At 53.4% G+C, this 25,028-nt stretch overlaps 1 protein-coding gene across 1 annotated transcript; it reads left to right on the forward strand.

Annotated features, from left to right (window-relative positions):
- Positions 1-924: 924 nt before the first annotated feature.
- On the forward strand, positions 925-24,094 carry LOC128706976 (dorsal-ventral patterning protein Sog). Its single transcript, XM_053801924.1, has 7 exons — positions 925-1,063; positions 15,453-15,556; positions 16,368-16,500; positions 21,242-21,304; positions 21,391-23,208; positions 23,299-23,798; positions 23,885-24,094. The coding sequence occupies exons 1-7, from the start codon at positions 925-927 to the stop codon at positions 24,092-24,094; spliced, it is 2,967 nt and encodes a 988-aa protein (XP_053657899.1).
- The last annotated feature ends 934 nt before the right edge of the window (positions 24,095-25,028 follow it).

A 25,028-nucleotide genomic window follows, 5' to 3' on the forward strand; every position in this document is an offset into this window, starting at 1 on the left:
CGGTCGCGCCATACTTCGGCGTGTGCGTGCGCATCTTAGTGTGTGTGTGTGCGTGTATGTGGATGCGCAGGTGACCCGTGCTGAGGGCTCCGCATCATCAGGACGGTTCAGTCGCTCGTGAGAAGCTGCCCAGTGCACAAGCATTCAACTATCGCTCCCCAAGCCAAACATTCAAGCTTAGCAAAACACAAATTCAACCACGCGCGCTAAGAACATACGGCGGCGTGCCGTAAAGTTTAGGAAGATTTTAGAGAGCTTTGTGGAAAAGTTTTTTTAATTTGATACCTCATGTTTTTTTCTTCCCTCCTGCCGCTGGCGTTCCGCGTGCCTGTGTGGGACTTTGTTGCTGGAACAGCTTTACGCGACCGGCCGGTGCTGGTAAGGTGACCTGGGTGAGGTTTGCTAGTGTTTATCCCTTTTGCCAGGATATAAATCCACTGAACCGCGAACCCGAACCCCCCCCCGGTGTGTTTGTGGGCTGTCGATTAGATACGGTTACGGAAGCTAAGGTGTGATATCGAGTGTGAACCGGTGGCGTACGAAACGCTAGTGAAGTGCAAGCAAACCTTCGGTGACAAGTTTGGTGTTTGTTGTTGAAGCGGTGTCACGACATATTCGTGTTGCGGCAGTGTGTAAGCCCAATTTGCTTTGTTAAACAACTCATACCCAGTGTTGCAGTGAGTGTGAATTAAGGAAGTGGAAAAGTGTGGAAGAGTGCGAAAAGAAAAAACCTGTGAGGCGCATTTGCGAAAAAGCGCCACCAATTCCCATCGACAAGAAGGATACGAGGAAAAACAAATCAAACAAAAAACTCAAAAAGAATAAAACAAACGGTTAGGACGCAACACGCGGTGCAAAGGAAGAATAGAAGAAGAAAAAAAATACAGCCATCCCCTGTACAACAGCAACGGCAGCCGACCGACGATGGCTAAATTTATCGCGACACTTTGTCTCCTGTGGCTGTCGGTGCTGATGCTGATCGGGTTCGCATCCCGACCGGTCACAGCCCGTCGGCATCCGCTGCTGATCGAGGACGAGGGAGCCCGCCGTAACCGGCCCGCAGGTAAGGATGCCGCACATATGTTCGACCCCAGCTCCAGCACATTCCGACATTGATTGTTCCGACCCGGCGATGGTTTACCGGAAGTCGCGTCCGGGCTGATCCGTCCCAAACGGCCAAAAACCCACCCCAACACATGCACCGTTCTTAAGATAGAGAGAGAGAGACAGGACAGACAAAAAGCAATACAGCGAAATGGTCAGAAGCACGTCAGTTGCTGATCACGAGATATCTATTTTCGCCCTTTCTGCCGTGTGCAGTTTGGCGCGCCCTTTTGTGTGCTGCCGCGCTAATGGGAATGGGTCGGTCACACCTCCAATTTCTTTTTTGGGGCAAGCTGATTGCTCAAGCTCCTTCGTCAGAGCGTGTGCGGTGCCGAATAAAAAATAAAATCGGCGGGCGTTCAGGGCTGCGCTCACGTGAGCCCACCCAAGCTCACGCCACCTGAAGGTTTTCCTGCGTTCGTACACGGCAACGCGGTGTGCGGGATCCTCTGTGAGGGGAAAGATGTGTGTGTGGGTGGGAAATGTAATTATTGATGATGTTCAGGCAGGTTTCTACTGTTCAGAACACTAGTTAGATCATCTCCCAGCCGCCTGGTTGCGAAGATGTCTAACATCAGAAAATTCGCCCTACCAACCAATTATATAAGTCCCCCCACAAAAAAAACCCCGATTCACACCGCAGTACCTCAACGTGCTCATAAAGGGGGCGAGAAATAAGGCACCGGGGTACGCATGAAAAAAAAAGAACACTAAGGACACTCTCACAACACAATACGCGACCAGTGACCGCCACCAGTGGGGTGAGGAGACCAAATATTTCATAATTTCTCAGCCGCCCGGGGGAGTTTTTTGTTTCTATTTTTTTTTTTTTCTTTTGGCTTGGTTTATCCGACCACAGAACAGCAAACATCGAAGCAAGCACACGCGAAAAAAACACAACCTAAGAACCCCGAAAATACTCAAAAACCGAACACCGCTCGTTTCCGCCGAAGTGATGATGTTTTTTCAATTATTTTTGCACACCAGGACGCGCGTCCTGGTCCGCCACCCCGCCGCCTGTGTGTTTGTCGCTATTTTGTACACCGCCGCGCTATCTCGGTGTTCTACGTTGCCGGTGCTTTGCGTGTTGCTGTCGTGCCGCGCGTCTCGGTGCGTCTCAATTGGCATTTTTGACTTTCAAAAAATTGATGGCTTTGCGGCGAGAAGTACAAATATATATAAATATTTTACAACAAAAAAAAACACCCCCAGCCCTCGGCGGAAATACCGGAAGGTGGTGGGTGAGGGTGCAACAACAAAAAAAAAGCCCCCGGGATCCTCGGAGGAATCCGCTTCCCTGGCGGTTTCGTAATATAGACATCCAGAATGTAGTGATAGCATATCTCAAAAAAAAAAGCCATGTGGTGATTGGACAGAAAGAGAAGGGAATGGGGGGTAAGAAAAAGGGACCAGTATCGGATGTAGCAGAAGACGCACAACGAATCACCCGAATATCCCGGACGCTTTCTGCGTGCAGACTGCAGCTTGCCCTTCCATGCAACAGTCAAAACCGAAGGGTGTGTTTAATGCTAACCGACACCCTACCGGATGCCCTCCTACGTTTCACACGTTCCCGGTGCACACTGCTGCATTGGTGCGGCTGTCCCATTTGGTCCGGCACGGGAAGATCCGGCCTTACCTGTGCACACCCTACCTGCGTACCGCTCACCGTAGGTGCCACCGTGGTCGGGGGTTGGTTTTGCTGTTTGCGAACGGCCGGGCAAAGGAGGCAGCAATTGGAAGCTGGAATTCATTGCCGGTGTAGGTTTTTTTTTTACTCCCGGCTGTGATATTCGCATTGTGTCGCTGGGTATTCCAAACACCAAGTACACTCACCGTCCGCCGCCAGATGTGCGCCGGTCGTGTTGCTTCCCAAATTTTGGGTGCATACGCCCCGGGATCGTAAAAGGCGACCGGGGAAAACGCATAATCCTCGCTACGTGCGCCTTCTTCCCTTGTGTCGCTTTCCGGCGTGTGTTTTTGGTGTAGATGCGATCAGGTCGTAGACTTCTCGGAAGCAATGCCTTTGAATATCCGGGCGCAAGCATTCGGCTGTTCCGCACTTGGAGAGTTCGCACCGCACCGCATGGAATTGCTGCAACGTTTGTGCAGAGCGCAGCCAGCAATTCCGCTACCGGGAATTGTTGCACCAGGGCCATTCAACCAGCGTATTACCCGGATCCGGAATGCCTGCAACTGTATACTTCCCCACTGCAGCTCACTTCCTTTCCAAACCCCCGTGACTCGCATCCTGCCCCACCACGTGGAACAACGCCCCAAATATCTTGCTTGCGTTGGGGGACCGCTTCCGGGGTAACCGGAAACGTAACGGAACACACCCGGAGCGGCGCAGTATTTTTGCGCATTTGCGTTGCGAGCGGACGAATGGAAGAAGGTGCTTAGAAACTACACCTCGTCTATTGGAGTTTTTTTGCTTGCTTGCTTGTGTTGAAGTCATGCACACTGGTGCAACGAACAAATCAAACTGAGGATGCAATATCAAATTTCAACTACCGTTGGAGCAGCGTTACTGAACCGGTGGGGGTCCATTTTGCTGAGCTCGCTGGCACTGTTGGACCCCTCGTCTCCAGCGCTTCTTGCTCCCTCCCTTCCATCCCTACCCTTTCCCTCGTCGGTGCTCGTCTTGAATGGGAGCTAAATTAAATTAAAACAACGTGGCCAAACTTATAACCATCCAAACATAAAAGAAAAACCATAACCCACCCTCGGAAACGGTAATGGGGTGGTTTTTTTTATTTCTTCTTGCTCGTTTTTTTTTTTGTTTGAAGATACGTCGGATATATTACTATTATTATTATTTTGCTTAGTGTGCGCTAGGTAATTGGATGCCCCTAACGGCACTTTACCCCTCATTCGGTCCACACACACACACACACACACACTCATACAAAGCGACAGTGCGATAAATGGGGATGAGTAGGTGAGTGTCCAGTAATGCGGTGAACCGAAGCTGCGATGCGTAGGTTGACACGTTTTGCGCACCGAACCTGAATCACACACAATTTGCCATTCGTGATTAAGCGGGTGACGGTGGGTGACGGTGGGTGACGGTGGTCTTTACTACGGCAGACATATGCTACCCACCCAGCTGGGGGTTGCGGGTGGTAGGGGGATAGGTGAGAAACCGGGTATAATTAATTGATTCCCCATTCCCCCTTCCTCCTAGCCCCCCCCCCCCTCCCCCCCCACCCACCAACCCATCAACAGTTTTGCCGCGCGATATCCTCCCTTGTAGCATTCTTGCACCAGCAGCAACAACAACAGCAGAAAAGAAAACCAGGGACACACACCTACTAAATGAACAACACTATTTTTCATCATCAAACAAGCCCTCCTTCGGGGTCCTCGCAGTTTTCTCCCCATCTTCTTTTCGCGCCCGATACAACCACAGATACGCAAACCCCGTTTAAGGTGCAATTAGCCAGTGAAATCCTCACCAACGCGGCAAGAATATTACACCCGCGCAGCGTTGCAATCTTACCGCGCAAAAAGTGTCTAGTAAAGGGGGGGAACAACGGGTGCGGGAAGGTGGTGAGTTTTTCATTTTTATTCATCCCCTTTCGGAAACCCCATTTCAACAACAACCTTACGCACATCCAAACAGTGGGTTGCGGATGCCTCCCAGCTGTATGGTCGCCGCGTTACCAACTTAGTAATCCGCGGCCCACGAAAAGCTAGTGTGTGTGTGTGCTATTTTTTGCACGGATGTGGAAACAATTTGATCGACGCCATTTTTTTGTCTTTATAAATGAACAATATGGTTCCCAAAACGGTCAAGAATTGGAAGGGCTCAATCAACAAGTAATGTTTAAAACTTTCTTCCTCCTTTTTTAAAATCATTTTTAGAAAACAAGGGTTAGTTTGGTTGGTGAGGAAGGGGATGTTGTTAATATTAAGGAGCGGGGAGCGGAGGTAGACTGAGATTTATTAGGAGAAACGATTGCAGCCAGTTCATTGACCTCCGAAAGGAGGTTGTCGGGATGCGAGGGGTGAGGGATTAGTGGGGTGGGGTTTTTTTTTTGAAAATTATTTATTACCACAATGATTAGGGGATGAGAGGGAGGGTTGCGGGCGAAGTAAGCATTTCCCTACGATGCAACCCTTTGCTTTATTGCACACGGAGAAAAGTACCAACAACAGCAACAACAACAACAACAGCAACAACAAACAACAACAAAAATGGAAAGTGCACTTTTCCGACCAATGCACAATCAAAACAACACCACCCACCCACACCACCCCCCCTCCCCCAGCAAACCCAGTCCACCACTCCCCACATTACCCCTTCCATCCCTCAGTCTGCCGATGTATGCATGTTTTAAACTCTGGCTAGACATCGTCAGAATGTTCCCTTTCTCCTACACTTCCCCTCCCCTTGGGCCCACCCCCTTTAATTAAGAGGGTGAAAATTTTTCGAAGTGCAAACAAGAAAACAACCATCCAATTAATCGTACGCGTCTCGGCACTCTCGACCGTGTGTGTGTGTGTGTGTGGGTATGTCACAGGGTGACAGGAACGCGGCCGAAACGAATAAGAAGAAGAGGAAGAGGGGAAAAGACGGAAAAGAATAGCAAAGATGGCGAACGTGGCCCGTCGCCGTACGTCGGGATTGGGGGAAGGGGGGGAGGGGGGGTCCCATCTTCCCCTTTTCCGCCCGGTCACCTTCTGGGGTGGCTGGTTGTTGCAAATGGAACACAGAGAAAAAAAAATACACCACACCACTCTCTCACACACGGCGCTGCTCTATCTAGACTATTTTTAGTGAAGTCACCGCCGACTGGCGGGCAACTAGTCAACGGAGGTTTGTACCTTCGTGTGTGTGTGTTTTTTGGTTTCTGTTATTTTTTTTTTTTTTTGCAACGAAAGAGATTGCCTCATGCCTTTCCACTCGTTGCCCGTGTCACAGACAAATGCTGTCTTGGGTGTGCGTTTGTCGTCTAGCCTGTTTTACGGCATAGTTGTTAGCCGCAGCAGCAGTCGTACACCTGCAAGCTGCACCCCCGTGTGCATCCCTGAGTGTCGTAGGCAGGATTATGCTTCAGCTTTACATGCCCTGGAGCTGGGTCGCTTCGCTTCGATGGGATCATCCTTAGGCTCGCGAGGGTGGGGGGTGATCGGGGTTTAATGGGGGATGGTTGTCGTGGCGGTTGCCGTGGCGCCTTCTAGCGCCGTTACGAATGCTATCGCTATCCCCAGCCGCAATCGAGCGCGTCTGTGTCGTTTCACAGCGGGTTTTGCATACCGCTTCAACCAGTCAGTCAGCAACAAAGCGGCCGTCACCATGCAACGAAGCCGCGCGTCGTGCGACACTCATCCACCGTCAGCACTCAATAAAATCGACAAACTCATAACCGATCTCCGAAACGGCTGCGAACCGCGCGACCGAGATGGTACGGTTCCCCGGCACGGGTGGGTGGGTGCCACCACCTACCACCGCATCCGCCCTACACTAGCCGCCCTTCCCACCAAGCGGCCGCCAGTTGTCGCCAGCGGCTGTCGTCGAGCCAGCCACTAAAACGGCACGGAACCGCTAGAACGGCAACACCACCGCTCGCGACATCGCACTCGACCGGCCCCGTTTGACGGCTGTCAGCTAGGTTTTCGTGCGCGGTAAAAGGAAGAGCACGGGCCGCAATGCGCGCAAAGACACGACGACAAGTATCGAAGACTCGCTCCCTCCCCCCTTTCCGCCAGCCCCATCCATCTCCTCTTTGCAGTATGTGGAACGGGGGTTCGGGTGTGCGCGTTTGCGTCCCATGGGCGGAGTGCGCGCGACATGAATTGACTTCGCGGCAATTTAAAGTTCAACCGCATACCGGCGCATACGGTTTTTGCTATTTTTGCAAACCCAACCCAACGCAGGAACGCACACACCAACACACGGACGCATTAGGTGCCTTCGCAATGGCACCCTTTGGGGCGTCACACGTCTGATTTCTACCAACCGCCTTATACAGACACGCGAAGATGTCTACCAATTTGCTCAGTGGGGTTTTTTTTCTTTTTGCTATTGGAGATCTGTTGGTCCACACGGGGATATCCCGGAGCAGCATCGTTGCATGACTTGTCGGGTCCCACGGAAAGGGTTGATGCAGTGCAATTTCCCACGACACCTCCGCCGGAGATCCTGCAAAACGAAGAATTCCTAATGTCTGAAGGGTTGTTGGTGGAATAAAGGGGAAGATACGGTAATTGAGGCTCCTGTACTGCAGGTCCAAACCCAACGAAGAATTCCTAATGTCTGAGGAAATTGATGGAATATGAAGGACTACTCCACTGGAGATCCAAACCCAACGAAGAATTCTTAATGTCTGAGGGTGTTTGTGGAATGGACGATACGGCAACTGAACGGAACTCCTCCACTGGATTTCCAAATCCAACGAAGAATTCTTAATGTCCGTGGGAATTGTTGGAATATGTGGAGGAAAAGGTACGCATATGAGAACTGGAGAACTCCTTGTTTGGAGATCCAAACTCAACGAAGAATGCCTAATGTATGAGGGCATCGATGGAATCAGGGAAAGATACGGCAACGGGAACTGAAGGACTCCTCCATTGAACGTCCAAACGCAACGAAGAATTCCTAATGTCTGAGGGTATTGGTGGAATACGTGGAGGAAATCATACGGAAATGGGCATGAAGGACACGTTTACTTGGAGATCTCACAACAGACGAAGAATACCGAATGTCTGAGGTATTGGGAGCGAGTTGGGAAGGGACGGGGTTTCGTGGGGATGCACGCATACCTTAATAATCGATCTTCCGTGTCTTGTGACGTGTGGAGGACCAACTTCCCTCTTCCATCCCCACTTCCCCCTCAACATTTCCCCAAGAGAGGAAGGTACATGAAACCGTCATTACGGGTCGCAGCGTGGCGTAATGGCGTGCTGAAGGGGTTTTTTTCTCTCTCTCTCTCTCTCTCTCCCTCTCTCTTTCTTTCGCTCTGCAACCAAACAGCGGAAAGGGTGAAAGGGGAATGGAATCTTTCGCTTCACACGCATATTTGCACGTCCCGCAATCGACGTGCACATTCGCGGACGTTTCCAGAACGGAATGCCCTGTGTCTTTATCCCCATGTGTCAACGCGTCGTGCGTTATCTGTGGCGTCAGATCCACCATGTGTAATTTTTGCTGTTGACTGCCGCACCTTCGGTTGTTTACTCCACATCAGTAGCTAACATGCGTGCGTGTGTGATGTATTTCTTTTTGCAACTCATGAGTATGTGTGTGTGTGTGTGTGTTCTCATAAATATTCTTCCGTGTCCCTAGATAACTACCCACACCCATCTAATGTGTACCGACAACGCAAACGGGTCCCAATGGGGGTTGATAAATACCTGGCCCCAGGGTTTCGAAACAGGACCGGGAAACCGTTCGGGTTCTAATGTGCCGATCGGACACGGCTTTCTCCCACCGGTGTCGGAAAGGAGGAGAAGACAAACAAATAGAAGAGATGTGCGAGGTGTTTACAAGGCAGGTGCCGCCTATGCCGCCATTTGGTCTGGTCTGGACCGGCTCGAACAGGGGAGGGGAGAAGGAAGGAGGAGGTGGAGGGGAAGTGAGTATCCCGTTGTGTCGCGGTGATCGGTCGGCTGCCATATCACGGCTTGCATTCCACCACACCCGCACCACACACTCCTCCGACGCCACCCGGAAACGGGGCCCGGGGGGATCCGGGCATTGGTTTATATGTTCCGGCCGGTTTTCCAACTCCCCGCAGCTGTGTATTGCAGCCGGGCCCGTGACTGTCCATCGCAGACAGTGCGTCTCGTGCAGCCCGGTACTACGGGCCGGCTGGTAATTTTGAACAGCACCATTCGGTGTAGCTCGGTCCGACCACTTCAACCCTCCGGGGGCCGACGAAATGTAAACAGGCCGGGCCGGGCGGTTTCGGCTCTTTTTTTGTGTGTATTCGGGTGTGCATGTGTGTGTGTGTAATTTTTATTCTTCTTCGCGCTATCGACGTTTACCGACGCCTGTTTATCGGGCCTGTCAACGACCTCCGCGGCACCCTTACCGAGAGGGTTGTGAGGGATGGAGTTTCTTTCCAGACATTGAAGTACCGGAAGATTGATGCGGCAAATCAAACAGGGAAAAAAAAGAGATCATGGATCCGGTGAGGGGAGTTTTGTTACACACCTAACCACCTCCCCCTCATGACCCCCCAGCAACCCTCCCCTTCACCGTATTGATGTCTGGAGGTGCATTAGTTTTTTTTTTATTGCTCTTCCAAAAACCCTCCCTCCTTTCCTGCATCCCCATGGTCGGTACCTACAGTCCAAATATTGTGACCCTATCGAGTGTCAGTTTTGTTTGCGCGGTCGTAAATTATTGGTACCGGCCGGGTTTCCATAAACACGCCGCACTGTTTGCACTGTCCGGCATTCGACATCTTCAATTGCCGCCATCTGGCCGTGTAAACTAGATCGTTTCTAGTCACCTCCCAACCCTCCCCCTCACCCTCCCTCTCCCAACCATAGGTGGCAACGTTTCGGTACGGAACAGTGTTGCCTGGCAGACCGTTACGTTTATGGCAGAACGGTTGGACACCTTCCGGTTTTTCGTGTTTTTTTTTCTGTGTGTTTGTTTCGCACACTCGAGCGCACACAGAAGACACAGAGCGACGCACCATTAACATCTCGTCGCCTTGCAAATGATCGTCGGCCATCTCGTCACACCTTGCCCCTTGCCGAGGGTGCCGGGGGGGAATACGGCCCACCAGCTGTCGCGCTGTGCTCTGATTCGGTGATGATCTCGTGGGTGGCCAATACCGTGGTATGAGAGGAGGGGACTTGGGAAGGGGAAGGGGGGGTTGGAGGAAGGTTGTTGTTTTAATTAATAGACCTCTGAAAGGACTGACCTCTATCTATCTTTGCTTCGGCCCACCACCTTGCGTGTCAACACCTGCGTCTTCGTGTCTGGGTGGGTGAGAATCGTCCCGCAGGGTCGGTGAGTCATCGGGGGCACTTGCTTTCGGGGGACTCCCCGGGCAAGGCTGTTGCAATCCTTTAGCTCCCCCTCCCCCCACCTCTCTCTGCTTCGCCACCCCAACATGTCTGATTAGCAGGGACGAAAAATTGGGAAAATAGGGGATGAAAACACCCCCCACCCCCCTTCCGTGCAATCACAGATGTCTGTGTCGCAATAAAACGGAACACTCGCTTCTGTGTTTCCTAGCTTTTCGCCTTCCTTTACCACCCCCTCCTACCCCTAAAGGAATAAAAATAATAAAAAGTCACAAAAGCCACGAAAAGTTCATAGACACGCGGCCCTGATGCTGAAAGGGGTGCGAAATTTGACGATTCACCCCTATGCCAGACAAACTAGCCCCTCTAGTCCCTCTAGGGGGCTGGGGGGGGGGGGGGGGAGATGGGGATGTTCGCTGGTTATGTTTATTATTATTTCTATTCAACCCTCCCAAACCCCTCGCTGCATCCCTTTTAAAGCGGCAGAGCGCGTAAAAAAGTTTCGGCTTGATTTCACCTTGTTCTTTTAGTTTTTTTTTTGCTGTCGCTTCCTACCGCCGTGTCGCAACGGTTGGGCGTTCGTCTTCCCTGGCCAGCGGGGGAACGGGGTGTTATTTTTTCTGTCGCGCGATAGCCGTTTAGTTTAATTTAATGATGATATCATCCGATCCGGTTTGTTTTTCATTTTATTTTCTTTGTGTTTTTTTTTTACTTTGGAATCTTAGTTGGTCGTGCTCCCGCGCTTCCTTTTGGCTGTCGTTTGCAGCCTGTCCGCCTACTACGGCCTATTATTGCACATTGGCTCTGGTTCAGGCGAGGGGAGTGTGGTGTTTTATGGGGGCTACACACGGACACACATTGTTGTCTGTTTGTTTTTTAATTCGCCATTCGTCAGCGACGAAAAATGGGGGAAAGATGCTTGAAAAGAAAAGGATGCGATGGACGTGTCAAAACTGTTGCACTTGTGTTGGTTGACCGTTTGCCGCTTGTTTGGTTTGGTCGCTTTATGAAACCCTCCCTGTGTCTGCGTCAATCACATCCTTAATTGGCGAAGAATCAATCATGCATTCTGCGTGTACTTATCGTTTTCCCTTTTTTATCCACCCTCCTCTTCCAGGGAGGGGGGGAGGGGGGTGTCATCACCCACGCATCTTCCCCGGTGGGTTCCCTCTTTCTGTTTTCACAATCGCACACTCCGATTGCCGAAATGCGCATAACGCGAGCAATAAATTTCCAACCCCCCCACACCCCCAAATGAAGGGTTGAAAATTATAGGTGACGGGAACGGGAGAAAAGGGGTGCTAAAAGGGATTCAAAATTTTACAAAAATTCAAAAAACCAAAATAATAAAACCCTCAGTGCAAAAAAAGCCCACACAGACACACAGACACAAGAATGCATTGTCGGTAGGGAAAAAGAAGCAGAAAGAGAGGACAATAAAAATGAATATAAAAATCACCACACACACACAAAGGTAAGTGCACAAAACTATTAAAGATGCACGGTGTTCAGGGTGGAACAGGAAAAAAAAAATGTTGAAGGCGTTGAATGGAGGGAAAAGAGGAGTTGAAACACACGCCCAGATCTAAATCGAAACGAATAACGAAATAAAAAAGGAAATATACACCAACAAACAGAAGAAGAAAAAAAAGCACACACATATTAAAACCACTACGGCCAAAACTGGGCCAGGAAGCGCTGCAGAGGAGCGGCGCGGGAAGGGGGGGGGGGGGGAAACGAATGGGAAAAGAAGCAAAGTGGAGGAGAAAATTAAAACCAACCACCGGAGGAGGCGTAAAAGCGCAACGCCAATGTACCGGACCGGATCGTTAGCTCCACTCGGTGGCCACGCGGGACCGGCCACGGGGGTTGAAGTTTGCCGACCGGAGGGAGTGTGCTTCATATTTCTTTATTTATTTATTAATCGCGTAGGAGGAGCGAAACGGCCGGCCCATCATCATCAGCATCATCATGATCATCATCATCATCGGGGTGGTGTGTGTTTTTTTGCTGTTGTTCCTTTTGAGATGATCGATGGGTGGCGAATGGAGATGACGCGCGCGCGCGCGCGCACCCGCGTGTGTGTAAAGCAGTGGGTGAATGGGGCGGGGGAGGGGGTTGATAGAGGTGGAGCAGCGACATGTGGAGGCGATTACTTGAGACGCGATGGAGCCATTTGCCACCAGATGGTCGGATGCGGGATTGCTTCACCGAGGGCCCCGTTTTTCTTTTCACTCGCCAATCTACCGGGTTGGCTGGCCTGCCAATGGGGGGTGAAGGGTTGGGTGGGGGACGGGGAGTTTCCATGTGTGCCGGGGAGAGATTCAGTTTTTATTGGAGTTGAATTGGTTGCTAATGCATATGATTGCCTTTAATTGACGAGACCGCAAACCCACCCCCACGCGCGGACACACACACACACATACACATCCCTCTTACGGGCACCCCGTACCATATGTGTCTGGTTTCTTCGGCCAAAAAGGGGGTTGAGAGGGAATGGGATCAGAATGGGTGCTTAACACCGGAGTGCAGTGTCTGCACGGTACATCCCTGCTCTTCTTCCCCCATCATACAATCTCACCCCCTCCCACCCCATCCCCTTTCCCCTTTATGAACTAATAATGTTCATAAGATTTGTTTTTTCTTTCTATTCTTGTGGCGAGGCTTTAGAGGTTGGCGCGTGTGCGCCCAAAAAAGAAGCAAACCGCCCCCCACTCCTCCCCCCATTTTGTAACCCCTTGTTCAACATCATTCAACATCAAAAAACTACAAAGATAAAGAAAACCCAGAAGAAGGAGGGGGGTCGAAGTGGTTGTGGCACGCGAGAACCAAGAGCGTGCGCGAACTGATTTTCTTTCACCCGCTTGCCACTTCTTGCTGGCCAGCTGCACCGCTGTCTTCCGCGCATCTTGTCCGCGTCCTCGCCCCTTTTGCGGTACGCAACCCCGAAGGCACCGAACTGGCAAGATCATTTTCTATTTTTGCGCATCATTGGCGTATGATTTGTGGTTCGTAATTTTTATGAGAGGCCGTGCCTTGCACTGAAGAAGGCCGTGACGGAAGGAAGAAACCGGGGAAAGGTGAACAAAGGAGGGTGGCAGGGAAAGGGATGTCGATCGCGGTATTATTATTGCTATTCATGTTTTTATTGTAATAACAATAATCATTATTAATATTATTGTTATTATCATTATGATTGAGAGTGTGATATCCGTTGATGTTTCTGCCGGGCGCATCAAGCGGGGCAGGAATTTTCCATTCCAATCGCAAACAGCCGATGCGCCATTTGGAGGATCCTCCCCCAGCCCCCACACCCTTTTTTCCTTCCAACCCCTTATTTATTTCCTTCTGATGGTTTTTTTTCTCTCTCCTCGTTGTTGCGCTTAGTTGTGACATTCACATGACAGTTCTGCTAGGATGATACGGAAGGACGGCAAGGGGGAAGGGTGGTAAATTGTATAATCGGCGAGGAAGAGAAAAAGGGGTGAGAAACAGGGGTTGTTGTGGAAGTGAATCACAGTGACACATCCGGTCCCCGGCCTTATGGTACTGTGGGGTGGGCGCCACGGCCCAACGGTTGCGCAGAATGGATCGTACTGTTGTGGGCCTGAGCGCGTCCCATGCATACCAACTACATCCCTCCAATGCAAGGGTTGCTGAACAGTTGCGGAAGGGACCGGGGGGTGGTAGTGAATGGGGAGAAATAGGTGGACAGGGATGCTGCGTCACGGAAGGGTGGTTAGCTTGTTTGCGTAGTTTTGCACACCCTCCACCCCTAACCGTCCCCTCTATTCTCACCCCCCCCCCCCCAGCGCCATATTTGTCTTTATTACGGTGCACCAACTGCCTACCTCCTCCCTTCTCCCCCTCGGGGAAGAAGTCACCAATCACTGGTCACGTCAAAAAGGGGGTGGAAAGCAACAACAACAACAAAAAACAATACCACCAAGGTTTGACCTTGATCTTCTCCCAGTTTGGGTCCCCCGGGAGGGGGTGAGAGAGAGAGGACAGAAAGAAGTAACAAAAAAAAAAACACTCAACAGTTGGAAGTTCAGTCGATATTAGGGAACCTCCTCCTTACATCATGCAAGTTTTGTTGCCGGTCGCTGTGCACCACACACACACTTGAAAAGCCGGCCGGACATATATTTTTATCCCATTGCCCAGCCAAACAGTAGCAAAAAAAAAACCCCACAGACACACATACACGAAAATGCCACAGACCGATATTCGATCACCTTACATAATGCGCCGTTTTTTGCTCGAGATGAATAGGGGGCGCGGAGCTGCGGGGGGGGGGAAGGGGAATGGGGGTCTTAAATGGTGGGGTAGGGGGTAGGGGGTGGGAATGGAAGATGGAGTCACACAACGGTAAGACCGATGAATGGGACCATAAATTAACCCCCACCCCTTCCGACGCCATCTCACCTTCCTCACCGCCCACACCAACCCATTGGACAATCGCGTTCCAGTTCACCGATGATGAATGCGATGAAACGAACGATCGATTCGGGAAGTGCGACATTTTCCCGTGCCGGTAGCAATACAATTTGGAGGTTCGTTTCATCTTAACAATCGTGGACGAGCATGAAGGGGTTGGAGGGAGGGTGGGAGAGAAAAGGGGGGATGGGGGGTTGAAAAACCCCTCTGCTACCACCGGTCCCCAATCCAACCCCCGTGCTTGTGACAACTTTTTTTTTTTCGCGGGAGGGAGAGACAGGTAGGGTGCGTTAAAAGGGGGTGCGCAACCCTCAACAAAAAAAAGGATAATTATTTAAACAACCAATGTGTGCAACACATTGCCAAAAAAAGCCCAAATCCGCCACAAAGCATTGGTTAGAATTAACCTCCATTTGTTTTTTTGTTTTTTTTTTGTTGCCCTACCTGTCAACTCCACTTTACTCCCATTCCCAGCGAGGTGCTTCGTGGTGCCACCATCTAGCCAGCTAGTAAAAAAAAAGGAAACAAATCGTTTGCGAAAGAAGCAAAAACAAAAAATCGATCGCGATCACGCAAATTGGTGGCGCCAGTTGTTAACTAATCTGTTTTTTGTCCTCCCCCCCCCCTTTACGGTGGTGAATTCTGTTGTTTCGTCCGTTGAGGTTATGTTTTTTTTTATGTTCGCCCTCTCTCTCTCTCTTTTGTGCAACCCGTTCAGGTTGTTCGTGTCGGTGCTGGCGGCATCGTAAGCCTAGACCATACCGGTTTTTACCTACTTTTTAGTGTTTTTGGTTTTCGTCTTCCACGCCGTGCCGTGGGTACGATTCGTTGGCTCCATTTTCCGCTGCGTTTTCACACCAATCACCCTGTTTTGCTAATCTGCACGTGTGTGTGCCTCCATCTGCTGCGTCCATTTTCAGAGTGCCAGTTTGGGAAGACCATACGCGAGCTGCATACGACCTGGTTTGCCGATCTGGGCCCCCCGTTCGGCGTCATGTACTGCATCATGTGCGAGTGTGTACCGGTAAGTAAAACCCCTATGCCGACCCGGGCGTACGGTGGGCGATCTGCCCTGGGCGCAGGCATTGCAATGGAGACCAGGCCCCCTTTCTGTGGACGGTCGACGGTGACCGCTCATTATGAATTCATCCACTTATCCCAGAAGGTTGAGCCGCTGGCCCAGCCGCGTCGGAAAGCTGATCCGATCACCCTTGTGGGAGGGGTAGGGGGGAGGTGTGAGGGAGGTTGGTGGAACGGGGGTAACGGACTAAAAGGCCCCATCCTGTAGACCACATCTTCGGGGCGCTAGAATTTAATGACCAGCGACAACCAACACCACCACCCCCTCCCCCAACCCCCACCCGCCCCCTATGGGTGGATGGGTTCGGTAGACACCAAAGCAAAAAAAAAAAAACGGGGAAGGATTTATTGCCACGTCAACGTCATCGATTACCGGGGGATGAACCGTCTCATATATTCCTAAACCACACCCCACCCACCCCCCCTCTCCCTCTACCAATTTTCCTATTATTCTTGAATTTCTGAAGAATTCTGAAGATGTCGCCGAGCTAATGAATTAATTATGCCGTTGTACGATTCTTCGTCACCGTTCTGTCTACCGATTTGGGGTGTTTTTTTTATGGGGGATGGTGGGGAGGCCCTCATACCCATCCCCGAAAGCAACCCCCTGCTGCATTACCAGAAAAGGAGGGGGGGGGGGGGGGGGCATTAAAATTCATTCAGTAATAGTGGCTGCAGGGGTTTTTCCACTCAACCAGCTCCATTCTTATGTGCCTCTCTCTCTCTCTCTTTCTCCCGCCACAAACGCGCTCCAGTTCCAGAAGAAGCGTCGCGTCGTGGGCCGTGTCCAGTGTCGCAACATCAAGAACGAATGCCCGAAGCCGACCTGCGACGATCCGATCCTGCTGCCGGGAAGATGCTGCAAGACCTGTCCGGGAGATGCTCAGAGTAAGTAGAACGACTCCTTTCCTTCACTGGGGGGAGGGTGTTTTTCTTTTTAGTTTGTTTCTCGGTTCATCTTCTTCCTCCGGTGTGCATAGGGTAGCTGGCCACGTGACACACCCTCACGGTGTCGTACACCTCCACGAGAGTTCAAGCTCTTCGAGACCCCTTGCCCAGAGCTATTTGGCCAGTTTCGCTCGTTTAAATTGCCATTCTCCCTCTGCTGTTGTTCTTTTTCTTTTCCTCTTTTAATTGTTTTTATTCTAAATGTGCAACCCCCCACCCAACCACCCCCCCCCCTTTCTGGCGCCAGTTCCTTTGGTGTGGTGTGTTTGCCTTTTGCAGGCAAAGACCAACGCCGCCAAGCTGAAGTCGCCGCAGCAATTTTCGTTCGGCGTCGGCAAAACCACAACAAACGTGCCACCTTCTGTGGGTATGTGTGTGTGTGGCTGTGTGGCAAGGAAGAGTGAGCGTAGCGGAGCACAAGGCGCAAAAAAGGCCACCAAATTGCCACCTCGAAAAATGACGTAGTCTCTTAAGGCGACGGCGCCATCACGGTGCCGCTACACGCGTCTTCCGATTGCGCCAGTAGATTTTACGCGCGTATTTTGCCCACCACCCCTTACCACCCCCCCACCCCCCCTCCCCCTCTCCCTCTCCCTCTCCACAATCTCTCACACCTCTCTTGCTTACACATACACTCTCCTTCTCTCTCACGCTCCCTATCTTCTTTCCGCTTCATCGCTCCCTCTCTCTCTCTCTCTCGCTCGCTCGCTCTACTCGTTGCGCATGAAGGGAGGGGAGGGGGGGGGGGGGAGGGATCGGTCCCTCAAGTACTATCTGAACCGTCTCGGGACGGCTCAGTCATTTTTACGAGTTCACCTTCCAACCCGCACTGCCAACTTCCACCCCCTTGCGCCCTTGCACACACTCACACTTTGCTAACTCCCTTCAGGCAGCCTCTCTGTCGCTCTCGCCGTCACCCGACCGCTCTAAGCCGACACCCACTACGGTGGCGAGCGAACGGTTCGTTCTCCAGTAGCCTGGCGCTACGTGCACCGGACCGTGTTGACCGCAATCGTTATCACCTTGTCAGGGCACCCGGGCCCAGCACCTGATATCACCCTCTGGTAAATCGCATCTGCTGCTGTTGCTGTTGCGTCCCCCCCCCCCCCCCCCGGACAGCTCGCACGATTTCGCCAAACGGCGGGAGGAGTTGACGGCCACCCGTTGTATTATTTTTTTTTTTTCACCCCTGCAGCAGTAGCAACGTTCTTTGCGCGCCTTCTTAGCGTAGCCTTGAGCGTTTGCCGGCGATGTGACGCGGTTGTGCGGTGGTGGTAGTACCGTCGGCGCTATTGCCGACGGTGCGACTGCTTGCAGGGTACCGCGACGCATCCCGGAGGGTTGAGTCCTCCAAGCAGACACTGCCAGCAGTCCGCTGTCTGCTACCTGGCGACTCCACCAGAGGCATCCTGGAAGTGCACGGAACGCCTAACCTCCCGGCCGTACACCACATTAAGGGGTTAGGCTGCTTGCTTACCCATACCATTAGGCGGTCCAGCAACAGCAACCCGCTTGAAGATAAGAGCAGACAGGTGAAGTTTTCCGATGCCCCTGCTATATTCTAGATGATCTCGCCGCACGGCGCTCTTAACTGGCTGGACACGACGCAAAAAGGCACACCACTGACGCCACTTCCTTGTTACCGCACACACACACACACGCACTCGTTACGTAATGAGAGATCGTGTGTGAGCTTTTCGCACACACAGTACAGGCAAGAAAAAACACACCCGCACACGAGTTTAGATAGACTGGCTGGTGGCGCCGTATGGTGACCTCGACCGATTTTCTCCCCAAGTTTTGCCTTCCTGGCTGTCTTTCTCTCCACCCACCCCCCCTCCCCCCCTCTTTCGCTGTACTACGTGCGTGCCTGTGCGTGCTGTGTGTGTGTGTGTGTGTGCTTTTGTTGTTGTTGTTCGTTTGTTTGTTGGGTGTAGCGTACTATTATTGATAGCAGCCCCCGGGGCCACCGTAGCCGCCTGCATCCACACACAGACTCCTATCTGCCACTCCGAGCGGGATCTTTGGGCCCCGTTTGGGCACGGTGTTATGGCTCCTTCCGCTAATCTAGTCGCTCCTATCGCAGACACCAATCGCTACAATCCTCTACCGCGCACTACCCGCCTGCAAAACACCCCCACCAACCCCCGGCCCACCCCCTCCGGATGTCGATGACTTCCAGGAAACCTCTACGTTCCGACACTGCTACTACCCCCATAACCTCTCTTGTGGGTGTGTGCGATTTAAATGCCCTCCCCCCTCCCCCTTCCTCCAAACCCACCCCCACCCCTTCCACCTGGATCAATACCACAGTTTCCACTCCATTCGATGGCGGGTTTTGTTTTTGGTGCTCCAACGTAACCGACATGGCACGGGATGGTTGTCGCACCACCCACCCACAATGCGATCGTTTGTTTGTTGTGTTGCAGTACACGCATGCAAGTGTTCGATCGCACCAAACATTGATACACGCTCCCGGCCCGTCGCTTGGGAGCTTTTTTTCCCGCGTGTAACCGGTCGCACACTTCCGTTCTGGAGCTGCCGGCAGGTCGCCGGAGGGGGTGGTGTGTCAAACCCCCCCCCCGGAAAGGCGGAAAGGCTACGACTCGCGGGGTTTATCGCCCGTGAGTCGCCGGGCGGAATTTACGCACTTAGCGCAGATATGCAAAGATACGGGGCGCTCGGAGCGCCCTGGGCTTGTTCCCGACAGCCGCGACTGACGTTTGATTGGTGCCTCGTCTCAGTTTTTTCCTTTTTTTTTGCGTTCTAAGGGGGTGTTTCTTTTTTCTCTTTTCCTTTGTCCGGGTTTTGAAACAGGTGGAACGGTTGCGTAACGTGCCAAAAGGGGGGCTAGGTTTGGGGCAAGTGAATAGTGGAGAGGATTTTTTGTTTTTGTTTCGTGTCACCCTGTGGCGCTTGATTCTCGATCAACAACCGCGCACACTAGGTGGAGTGAGGAGTGCGTTTGCGAACCCACTCATCGAACGAGGGGCACCGAAGGGTGTCGGGCGGGGTGTTGGTGCCGGTGTGACGTTTCGCTCGCAACGCCGATCGACACACTTGGCGTGAAGTGTCATCCCACCCTGTACAACGACGTCCCGGGTGTGGCGCATCTAGTCGGGATTTCTAGACGCACCCGCAGAAAACGGCGAAAGTCTTGCCACAGCCTTTGCTTTTGGGTTTTGTGAATGGCGCACGGATTTTGGGGGGACCCGGGGCGGGCTCGTGGGTTCTGCGCGAAGGCGCGCACGGTGTCGGAGCTGCTGGCACGAAATCACAACATCACCCCAGGGGCGCGTTGTTGTGTCGGGAAAGCGTCCGCAAATAAGCACCGGAGTGGGCAAACAGGCAAACAAAACACCACCAGCCAGAGCAAACAAACAAAAGCGGGGCAGATCGTGCAAATAAACAGCCCCCCCCTTGTCACCTGCCGGCACGCACCGTGTCGCTTGACCATCAGACAGACAGGTAGACAAACAGTGCAACCAGCTGTGTGTGTGTGTGCCTGTGACGCAACAGTGACTCTTCTTCCTTCCTTCCTTTTTTTGTTGTTATTTTTGCACCGCCTCTTCATTCCGCCTTCTCGGAAAAAGGCAATGGCGCGCGGGTGGGAAAGAGGGTTGTGTGTGTGTGTGTGTGTGTGTGTGGCAGCACCTGCAATAAGTGCCCGCGTCTGCCCGTAAAGGTAACACAACACCGTGAAAATGAAGGCAGCCAGGCAGCGCACAACTCCAACGGCGATCGATGGCACTGCCGCCATCGCTACCTTGTTTGTGCAGCACGGACGAAGGCGAACAATTAGCGCACCAGGCTCTTCAAGGCAAAACAAAAAAAAAAATGGCGTCATATCAGGTGGGAAGTGAAGATGGCGTCCATTCCCAGCGTATCGATTCTCACGCCTCAGGACGACGATGGAAGGACGACGCGTTTTTTTTTGCATTCGTCCTGGTGGGTCTAGAAGGTCCTGCGTGGGGGGGGGGGTCCTGGGAGTTTTGGGGCAGTAAGCCCACCCAAGCAGCAACGTACCGCTTCGCCATGTTGTTCGACAAGACTGTACTTTGACTACGTGGGATTTTGTTTTTTGTTTTCCCCCCCCCGGTTGTCTCCGTTTTTTTTTGCCACACTACTTGTCAGCGGCGGTCTGATAAGCGGCGTTGCGGCGTATCCGAACTTCAGGGCCTTCTGGCCAAGGGGGGGGGGGGGGTGGGGGGAGGGGGGGTGGTGCTCGTACAACCCGCAAAAGTGTTACGTCCTTAACGGCTGGAAGATAAGCAGATAATGTGAAGAGTGGTGGAGATAGAAGAGGGAGATAGCGTTCGCTAGAAACAGACATGGGGGAGAGAGTGAGCTCGAGAGAGAGAGAGAGAGAGTGTTGCTTTCGAGCTCCGACACCGTTCCGACACCGTTCCGACACCGTACCGAACGTGTGAAGCAAGGGGTCACAAAACGCTTTTGTTTGTGCCAAATGCACTGTACCAACATGGGTGGCCGTACTCCTCCAACCACCCCTCCCCCACCCCTCCCGTGCCGGGTCACGGCAGGTCATTCTGGTTGCAGCGAGCTTTGCTTTTTGTTATCTTTCCAGCACCAGCTGGCCAATCTTATCGTCCGGCTCGATTCTAATGCAGTTCGTGTCTTTTTTTTTTTTGCTTGCTTTTCGTTACGCTTTCCCACCGGCCAGGTCCTGACGTGGTGCAAGATCTTCCCCAGGCGACGATGCCCGAAGAGGAGGAGCGCAGCAAACGTAAGTGTACCGCCGCTCGCCCAACAAGCGACTCTCGAAAACATCCGACAAAACTAACGCGCTTCGCTTTTCCCACGCTTGTGCAGACTTTGCGGCCCTGCTGACCGGGCGGACCTCGGCGCTGCTGAAGAAGGACGACATGGGCACGATGTACTCGACGCTCAACCCGCAGAACGTGGTCGCTACCGGGCGGTTTTCGTTCCACAAGAAGAACCTGTACTACAGCTTCTACGTGTCGGAGCGTGCCGCCCGCCCGAGGTCGATACAGTTCGTGCACGCGAACGGCAACATACTGGAGGAGCACACGCTGACGCTGCCGTCGGAGGAGGGCCGCCTGAGCGCGTACCAGAACGGCACCGGCAAGGTGTGCGGTGTGTGGCGGCGCGTACCGCGGGAGTACCGGCGGCTGCTGCGGGACGAGCTCGTGAGCGTGGTGCTGCTGTGGGGCAGCAAGCACCAAGCCGAGCTGGCCATCGCCGGTCCGATCGCGAAATATTCCGCCCTGGCGCACGAGCTCTTCAGCGCGCTGCTGGAACCGGCCGCCCAGCCGGACGTGATGAGCGGCGCGGGCGGGACGGCGATCGTGTCGACGAGCAGCGGCGTCACCTCCTCCATCCATCTGACGATCGTGCTGAACGGGCTGTTCGCGCCCGAGGACGTCAGCGACGTGCCGCTGAACGTGCGGCTCGAGTCGCTCGACAAGCGGCAGCTGATACTGGAGGACGTCCAGCGCGTCCGGAAGCCGGCCCACGACATCAACGTGCTGGAGGTGTCGTCGCCGGTGTCGGTGAGCGATCTGCGGCTCCTCACGCGCGGCAAGCTCACGCTGACGGTGGAGTCGCGCCGGAATCCCGACCTGCTGCGGCTGCACGGCCCGGTCCGGGGTCGCGTCGCGTGCGAAGTCTTCCAGACACTGCTCAGCTCGCACGGCGTCGACGTGCGGAGCGATGCGAGTGGGCTCGCCTGGATGTACCAGAACCGGGAGGGTTCGCTGGTGTACCACGTGCAGACGCATCGCCTGCACGGCCAGCCGGGCACGGCCAGCCCCGTGCTGACGCTGATCGACGACAGTGCCAAGCGCAAGCCGGAGCTCGAAACGCTGGCCCGGGCGTTCGCCGGCGAGCATGCGGCCGGCGTTATCGACCGGATGGGGCCGCGCGTACTGGAACCGCTCTACGCCGGCGAGCTGGCCATACACGTAACGAACGACCAGAATCTCACCCTGCTGCACGGCAAGTTCGTGACGCGCCAGGTCGCGGACGCCCGGGACTCGGGGGCGCCGGTGCTGCTGCGCCGCGCCGCCGACCTGCCGCCCCTCACGCACGCGGTCGGCATGGCCTGGATGGCGGTGGACAACGAGTGTTTCCTGCATTACGACCTGGCGCTGGCCGGCGTGCCGGGTGCGTTCCATCCGCTGCAGCTGTACATGGAGGAGCTGCCGCTGGAGGCACCGAACGCCCCGGTCAGCCGCCGGCTGCTGGAAGAGTTCGGCGGCAACCAGCTGGAGGGGTTCCAGCTCGGGCTGTCGCCCCGCGAGCTGGCCAAGCTCGAGACGAGCGTTATCTATCTGGAGGTGCGGTCGAACAGTACCGCCGAGCCGCTGCTGCGGGCCCGCGTCCACGCACCGACCCGCGTCCCGACCCACTGTACCGGGGGGCTGGACAACGAGGTGCAGCAGGATCCGTTCGCCGCGAACGATGTGCCGGTAACGGCCAACGAGAAGTGCTTCCATTCCGGCCGCTTCTACGACGAGGGTGAAACGTGGCGCAGTGCGGTGGAGGCGTGTACCATGTGCTCCTGTGACCACCAGCAGTACAAGTGCGAGAAGATGAAGTGCCCGCAGCTGCGATGCCGCAAGGAGGACATTGTGCAGAAGAAGGGTGAATGTTGCCCGTCCTGTGCTGGTGAGTAACGCGCCCGCCATCTCCAGTCTCCAGGAGCTGCGTGATGCCGATGATCTAACGCGTAACCCTGTCTGTTTTTTTTTTTGACAGCTCCAAAGACCGCCGCAGGCAATGGACTTCCCGCACCACCGGTCACTACCGTCAGCAGTGGTAGCACTAGCGCCCAGCGTGGTTGCAACCTCGGCGAGGCGTTCCACGAGGCCGGCACCACCTGGCATCCGTATCTGCACCCGAGCGGCTACGATACCTGCACCATCTGCACGTGCGAGCTGTTCACGCTGCAGGTGAAGTGTGCCCGGGCCCAGTGTCCGCCGCTGCCGTGCAGCGACAAGGTCGCGTACCGTCCGGACAAGAAGGCGTGCTGCAAGGTGTGCCCGCAGGTGAAGGAACCGAAGGTACCGAAGAAGGTCGGCCGGCAGGATGTGCAGTACGATGAGGCGGGCAGTGCGGTCGGTACGCTGCGCTCACCGCAGGCCATCCTGGCCGCCGGTGGTTGCCGGTACGAGGAGAACATCTACGAGAACGGCCAAGAGTATCACCCCATTCTGGCGACGCACGGCGAGGAGAAGTGCATCAAGTGTCGCTGCAAGGTAAGGGACACGCCATCTCCACCACTAGCTTCCAAAGGTTTTTTTTTCGGTGCTAACTCTCTCTCTCTCTCTCTCCCTTTTCCAAGGACGGACAGCTAAACTGTAGTCGCAAACGGTGCAACCGAGCAATGTGCAACCGACAGAATGTGAAGCGCTCCGGCCAGCAACAGCATCAGCAACAGCCAGTCGATGAGTGTTGCCAGTGTCGACCTGCGCGCCATCACCGAAAACGACAGCAGCAACAGCAGCAGCATCAGCAGCAGCAGCAGCAACAACAGCAGAGTGTTAAGAGTTGAATTGAGTTAGTAACGAGCGTAGTACCGACGCGGAGTACCGTGGGTTTCCCTGTGCCATGTTAAGTGTGTTGCTCGCGGGGCTCCGCCAATCCACACACTTACCTGTTTTACCATCCACTCCTCTGCCTTCCTTCTTCTCTTTCTCCCTCTCTCTCTCTTTCTCTCTCTCTCGCTCGCGCGCGCCCGTATGCATAAACACACCTATAGACAACGTAGGTAGGTGGAAGAATAGCAGGAATCGTTCAATGATTCCACGATCAAATGTCACCTGTCAAAATGGGGTAGCGTGGTGTTGGTGTCGTGCAGCCTGTCAAACGGCCCGTCACCAGAACCCGCTGTGTGATCGCTTCCGGGCAGTGAAACGTTGGTGTCGGAGTTTCTTATTTTTCGAGAAACTCACCGTACTCATCACGCACACTCTTACGGCCCCGCTACAACACACAAACAAGAACAGATAACACACACACACGCACACGCGCTTACTTACACTCTCCTCTCATCCAATACAGCCTTTTTTTTGGGGGGGTTTAGCGCTTTGTTTTGTTTTAGTACTAAAGTTTTGCGTCCATTTTGTACCCGCGCGCAGCCATTTTATTGTATTGCACAGTTAGGGCATTGCTGTTGGCTACTGATTTACCAGGGGCACCTGCGGCACTTCATTCATCATTCATTCGATGCGAATTGACTGAAACTTATGGCTAAAATTTCGCGTGTGTTTGTGTGCGTGTGTGTGTGTGCGTGTGTGAGGAGGTGTGTATACGGGTCTGGTTGGGGGTTTTTTGTTTTGTTTTGTTGGTTTGTTTACATCCTTCCGGAGGTACCTTCGAGTGGAAATGGAAATGGAATGGAGGCGGTATAGGAGAAGTTCCTGTGCTATAGGGAAAGATAATCGAGAGGAAGATGGGAATTTGTGGCAACGAAGTACTAATAGGAA

Source organism: Anopheles marshallii, chromosome X (assembly GCF_943734725.1).
Source record: "Anopheles marshallii chromosome X, idAnoMarsDA_429_01, whole genome shotgun sequence".
Taxonomy (NCBI): domain Eukaryota; kingdom Metazoa; phylum Arthropoda; class Insecta; order Diptera; family Culicidae; genus Anopheles; species Anopheles marshallii.